The 6888-nt window shown below is 46.8% G+C and overlaps 1 protein-coding gene across 1 annotated transcript in view; it reads left to right on the top strand.

Moving 5' to 3' along the window:
• The first annotated feature begins 4400 nt into the window (after positions 1 to 4400).
• prkx (protein kinase X-linked) overlaps positions 4401 to 6888 on the top strand; it is a 10890-nt gene continuing 8402 nt past the window's right edge. Inside the window, exon 1 of the mRNA XM_024263127.2 lies at positions 4401 to 5068. Coding sequence (XP_024118895.1) covers positions 4933 to 5068 — 136 coding nt within the window. The 5' untranslated portion in view covers positions 4401 to 4932. The remainder of the gene's footprint in view (positions 5069 to 6888) is intronic.

Raw genomic sequence — 6888 nt, 5'->3', positions numbered from 1 at the left:
AGAAAAAAAAAAAAACTAAGAAAATTCCAAGCTTAGCCAAAATAGCTAGCATAAAGCTAAAATATTAGCTAAACTCTAAATCACCAGAGGATGGTTGAGGTTGTGACCTGCAGAACCAGACTCCATCTGTGTGACGGAGAAAGATACCTGGAGTCTGACTCAGAGCATCCTCATGGGTGGACTGGGTGACCCTAACAGGGGCTAGGATAGGCTCCAGCATCCCGGCAGCCTCAAAGGGGATTAATCCAGATCAGGAAATCATGGATGAGTGAATATATCACCTTAAACTGGATCAGTCCATCTCTGTCTAATTTGCTGAGTCGTTGATTTTACTGATTACAGTGATTAATAAAACATAGATGTTGGTGTTTTGCAGGAAAACAGGATCTTTTTTCTGGGATAATCTGTATCTATTCCAGGATTAATCTGATCCTTTGGTTCATGGAGCAGATATTTCAGGATCTGAACTGCAAAGAAAAAACACTTTCAGCCTCATCACGGCCATGTCTTCAGGTCAACCAGAACCTGCTGTGATGGGATGAAGCTCCATCTGCAGTGGTGCCGTCTGCAGTGGCTGCAGACTGCGCAGACAGCGCTGAGTGCTGCTCAGAGGTCCGCTGGAAGGAGCTGGAATGAAGGTCTCTGCAGAGAAGGAAAGTTGAGGCTCTCTGTCATCATTCTCTCTCCAGTGACTCATTGAGCAGAGGATGGAGCTGCAGCGCCACAGCGCCCCCATGTGGACGGCACGGGGTGCTGTGGGGGTGCTGTGTTCTGATGGTAAACTCCTGCAGCTGAGCGCTTCCTTCAAACAGAGACAGGACAGATTATTTGTAGTTCTGCAGAGTTGAATGTCAAAGCATAAAACTGGAAGAACTCTGGTCTCAGAGATGCAGATGGACGCAGATCCTCCTGAACATGCTGGAACCTCTCTATCAAACATCAAAGAGTCCAAAAACCCATCCAGAAACTCGTCTGAACCTGCAGGGAAACTGGAGAACCTCTGGATGTCAGGGTGAGGTCCAGATTCATCTCCTCCAGGTACATGTTGATGCTGCAGCGTGGCTCCTCCCCCTGTGATGCTCCTCCTCCTCCAGGTACATGTTGCTGCTGCTGCATGGCTCCTCCCCCTGTGACGCTCCTCCTCCAGGTACCCGTTGATGCTGCAGCGTGGCTCCTCCCCCTGTGACGCTCCTCCTCCAGGTACCCGTTGATGCTGCAGCGTGGCTCCTCCCCCTGTGACGCTCCTCCTCCAGGTACCCGTTGATGCTGCAGCATGGCTCCTCCCCCTGTGATGCTCCTCCTCCAGGTACCCGTTGATGCTGCAGTGTGGCTCCTCCCTCTGTGATGCTCCTCCTCCCAGTACCCGTTGATGCTGCAGCATGGCTCCTCCCCCTGTGATGCTCCTCCTCCAGGTACATGTTGCTGCTGCAGCGTGGCTCCTCCCCCTGTGATGCTCCTCCTCCAGGTACATGTTTATGCTGCAGCGTGGCTCCTCCCCCTGTGACGCTCCTCCTCCAGATACATGTTTATGCTGCTGCATGGCTCCTCCCCCTGTGATGCTCCTCCTCCCAGTACCCGTTGCTGCTGTCGCCCGTGTCATATCATCCTCAGACAGAGCTCTACCTCCTCCCTCTGACTGCTAATAGGAGCTGATAAGAACGCCGTGAAGGTCAAAGGCATCTGATAGCACGGCGAGCATGTTTGCTGGTGAGCAGCGTGCACGGACACCGCTCTGAGCTGACGTCGCTGTGTGAGACTGAAGGGGCACTGGAAGTTTCAGTCTATGTTACTGCTCCATCTGCTGTCAACAAAGGCTCACTGCAGGGATCTGAGCGCGCTCAGTAAGACTGCTCCTGCTAGAACCAGAGTCCACCTCCTCAGTCTGGACATGAAGGTAAATGGAGACGTGGTCCCGAGCAGTCCAGGTGTCAGAGTGTGGTCGTCTGACAAACCGTGACCCGTCCAGAGTGCTGGACCTGGTCAGTGGTCCTGGTGGAGAAGGATCAACTTCTTCATCACATTCATCGGGGGAGGGTTTTGTCCTTCAGCGGCCATGAGGTCACAGATGTCCACACAGGACACTATGATGTCACCAGACCGACCCTGAGGTGCCGAAGACTCTGGAACCAGTCTGAAGGAGACCAACAGTCATCTCCATCTGGTGTTCAACTGTGAGAAGGATGGACCTGGTCTGTGGTCCTGGTTCAGGTCAAAAATAAGTGGTGCATGGTCAGTTTTTCTGGTTCAGGTCCAGGTGGGTAGTACCTGTTCTGTGGTCCTGGTTCTGGTCCTAATAGGCTGTGCCTGGTCTGTGGTCCTGGTTCAGTTCCAAATAGGTACTACCTGGGCTGTGGACCTGGTTCTGGTCCTGTGAGGTTGTACCTGGTCTGTGGTCTATGTTCAGGTCCAGATGGGTTGTACTTGGTCTATGGTCCTAGTTCAGGTCCTGATAGGTTGTACCTGGTCAATGGTCCTGGTTCAGGTCCAGATGGGTTGTACTTGGTCTATGGTCCTAGTTCAGGTCCAGATGGGTTTTACCTAGTCTGTGGTCCTATTTCAGCTCCTGATAGGTTGTATCTGGTCTTTGGTCCAGGTTCAGGTCCAGGTTGGTAATACCTGATGTGTGGTCCTGCTTTAGGTCCAGATAGGTTGTACCTGGTCAATGGTCCTGGTTCAGGTCCAGATGGGTTGTACTTGGTCAATGGTCCTGGTTCAGGTCTGGGTAGGAAATAAAAACCGAAAGGCTCAAAAATATCCAAATCTTTCATTTTCCTGATCTCTATGGAGTTCCTCTCTGATACCATGTGGTGGTTCTTGGCCAGGAAACTGCACAAATGTGTAGACCCGTTTCATCAGCAGACAGTCTGAACAGTTCTGCTTCAGCAAGTTCTGGATCCCCCACACTAAGACCACAGAACTGACCCCAGCTGGATACAGGTATGAAGCATGGATATCGATAGAAGGAAAGAGTTTCAGTCTCCTGAGAACTTTCATCTCCATCTAGACTTTCATAACCTTCTTTTGGTTCCACCTCAAACCCAGAGCAACAGCAGATGTTATCTGTGGTCATCTGAAACCTCCTCTCCATCCCGATGACAGAACTTGACTGAATAATCCATTCAGAGAGAGAGCTCCCAGCAGGTTTTTCTGGTCTCTGTGATGAAAGGAGACGCCTCCGGCTGGTTCAGTAAGGACAAAGTATGCTCTCCTATTTCCTCCAGCCTGCAAGTCCGGTTTAAATATAGAGCTGACAGTTAACGGACTCCGGTGAGAGCTCAGATATGTGAGGATCAGGTCTGGAGCAGGTCTTCCTCAGTATGAGAGTGAAGACGATGCTGACAGAACTCCACCAGTCCTTTTCAAACCTCCTGCTGGAGACCAGTCCTTGTGATTCTGCAGGTTCTGGTCCACTTTACAAGGTTCTGGTGTAGATGTTTGTCCCTTCAGTGAGGGGGGATTTAAACTGACAGACATGAGCCTGTTGAAGACCTGTAAACAAGGAATCATTTTCCTTTTGTTATATTTTCGCTTCATTTCATATTTTTTAAAGAAAAAAGTACAGTCAGTGTAAAGTAATGAACGATAAAAACACATTTGAACAAAGCTCTGATGTGTTATAACCAAACGAACAATAACTTGTTTTTACATTAATCATTTTAACATGTTTTTGTCTTCTGAGTCACTTAAATTGATCTTATATAAAGCAATAGCATCATTAAAGGGCACAAAAGAAGATCTTTGGTCACTATTTCTACACATTTGGTGTTTCTAAGTTTATCATTTTGCTAATTTCTTTATTTTATTTTTATTTTATTTCATTCTTTAGTTTAATTTAATTTTATCTTTTTTCATGTTGTTTCATTTATTTCACTTAATTTTTTATTTTATTTTATTTCATGTTTTATTTTATTTATTTTATTGCATTGTATTGTTTTGCATTTTATGTTTTTGTATTTTATTTTTTTTTTTAGTTTAATTTTATTTTCTGTCTTTTCATTTTGTTTCTTTTTATTTCATTAATTTTTTGGTTTTATTTCATTTCATTTCATTTATTACATTTTATTTAATTTCATTTTATTTCATTGTTTTTATTTTATTTAATCTTATTTCATTTTATTTCATTTCATTTTTTTGTAAAAATTTTATTTTTATTGTATCGTATTGTATTGTATTGTATTGTGTTTTTATTTTATTTTATTTTATTTTATTTTATTTTATTTTATTTTATTTTATTTTATTTTATTTTATTTTAATAAAGCAGCGATGACATCACCACTCTCACTGTCTCCACGCGGTCCCTCTTCCCTGATTGGTCAATGCGCCGGGTCTGCTGGCTCCTGATTGGTCAATATTTGTCAACATCGAGTTGTACTTCTGGTCCTGTCAAACTAAAACGATAACCGGTCGTTTAAACGTCTGACTGTGGATTCTGTGTAGATAGCAGAAATCTGAAGTATTTCACGTTAAATGTTTGATATTTTCTTACGTTTTACATGTAACATGTCTGTGTTTTATCACTGTTAGTCGTGAGGAGAACAAACGGAAATGGATCGATAAAGTAACTGGCTCTTATTCTGAATGGGTGAAGCGGAAGTGGAGCGACTTCCTGTCCTAGCTTGATGGAGGCTGATGCTGGGTGAGGTCAGCTGGTCTGCCGAGCACATAATGGAGGAAATAACTGAAGTTGATCCGCTACCGCGTCCCGGTTCGTCCGGTCAGTGAGTCTAGGACCCGGTTCCGACTCCGCCCGGTTCGGTGCTTCCCCCCACGTGCTGCCATCGGCCCGCTTCTTTGTCTTCCCGCCGCCGCGGCTCCGCTCCCGGTCCGCCCGGGCAGCGCACGCGCCCGCACCGTCCCAGCCGACACAAAGACGCGTCCGGAGATGCTGAGGGCCTCCGGGGCCGTCTGAGGGAACCGAACCGAACTGAACCCATGGCGTCCTCCAAGGCGAAGGCGGAGAGCGGCCCCCAGAAGGAGGGGAAGGGCGCCGGCGGCGTTCCTGCTGGGGAGGCGGCGGCCAACAGCCGGAATTACCGCCTGGACGAGCTGGACACGGTGGCCACAGTCGGTGAGTACCGAACCGGGTTTGGGTTCATCCACGCACGGACCAGGAGAGTCCAGTGTTCCGGTTGTGAAGGTTCAAACAAGGTCAAAGGATCAGGTCTGCAGACCCACCTGGAACCAAACTCCTTCATGTTCCTCAGGTTCTGGGGGATTTCCCTCAGAACCGGTCCAATATCCCATGAAGAGTTTCTGTTTTCATTTTTCAAAATAAAACCTGTCTCTTCTTGCTTCCTATGCGGTCACGGGATGTAGTTTAAATTTGAAAATACTTTCATCTTCTAGATCTTTTAAAATACTTTGATGTAAATGTGAAATTCTGTGATGAAGATCAGCGTGTCTGTCGTTATGGGTCTGGAGCACGGAGGTGGAGGGTTGATGATGTGGGCTTGGATGGCTGGTCTCTGATGCAGAACTCTGGTTTCATAGTCAGAGGCAGTAAAATCCTGCACAGATCGATACTGGAGGCATCAGGATAAACGTGTTAGCATTGGTCAGAAATTATGATTTATCGTGACATTGACGCGCGTTATACGTACATCACTAAAGACGGCGTAAACTGAAGTGGATGGTTGCCTCTACATTCATGCTACAACAATCTCAGGACAGCTTGATGGACCCTAACCAACAGAGTCCTTAACGTCAACCAATCGGATGGAGTCCTTTAAGCAGTTGATCAATCGGATGGAGTCCTTAACGTCGTTGACCAACTAGATGGAGTCCTTCACATCTTTGACCAATCGGATGGAGTCCTTAACGTCGTTGACCAACTAGATGGAGTCCTTCACATCTTTGACCAACTAGATGGAGTCCTTCGCATCGTTGACCAATCGGATGGAGTCCTTAACGTCGTTGACCAACTAGATGGAGTCCTTCACATCGTTGACCAACTAGATGGAGTCCTTCACATCGTTGACCAATCAGATGGAGTCCTTAACGTCATTGACCAACTAGATGGAGTCCTTCATATCTTTGACCAACTAGATGGAGTCCTTAACGTCAACCAATCGGATGGAGTCCTTAACGTCGTTGACCAACTAGATGGAGTCCTTCACATCTTTGACCAATCGTCTGATTGACAGCTCTGACCCACAAACACACCTGTGGTCATGAACCCACATCTACACATGAACACAGTGGCTCTGTGGACAGTTGGAAGGCATCTGCGAGGGTTTCAGAGGAACCGGATACAGAGAAGACCATCTCAGTTGGAGACTTTCAGAGTTGAATTCTGTTGGGTCAGATCTTGTAGGGGTACTATCAGCTAAAACGGTCGTCTTCGACTCTCCAGACCTCTAGTTCACACCCTGTAGTCTGTTTCTCTGCAGCAAAAAACCGAGGTTCATGTCATCTCCTTCCTGGTCTGTGGAAAGTCCATCAGCACTGAACCGCACCAGAGACTGGACCTTTAACTCGGTTAGACCAACCAGAACCCTCACTCAACAGTCCAGGTACAGGTAGCTGTGCTGGCATAGTTCTGGACTGGTCCACCATTTATTAAACTCCATAACGTACCAGTTCATGTAGAAGCGGCCTGGAAGGACGTGTTCCAGAACCATCTAATCCAGACCGGTGTGAGCGGGCCTTTAGAAGTTTGGACTTAAATCAGTTGCTGATGAACTACTAGGATGAGAAACGTTTCAAGAGAAAGCATCAAGTCCAGATAACATCAGTGTCCAGCTAGATGAGAACCTACAACAGAAGATGTCCCTGAATATCCTCATCTCAGAACCCTAAATGGTTCTGCTTAGAGATCCTGCATAGAGAACCTTAGAGTTGATCTGGGTCCAGTACTGTGTTTGGAACCAGCACAGCCCCATGAGGTGA

The sequence above is a fragment of the Oryzias melastigma genome, linkage group LG2 (genome assembly GCF_002922805.2).
Source record: "Oryzias melastigma strain HK-1 linkage group LG2, ASM292280v2, whole genome shotgun sequence".
Classification (NCBI taxonomy): domain Eukaryota; kingdom Metazoa; phylum Chordata; class Actinopteri; order Beloniformes; family Adrianichthyidae; genus Oryzias; species Oryzias melastigma.
This window is presented reverse-complemented; position numbering and strand designations above follow the sequence as displayed.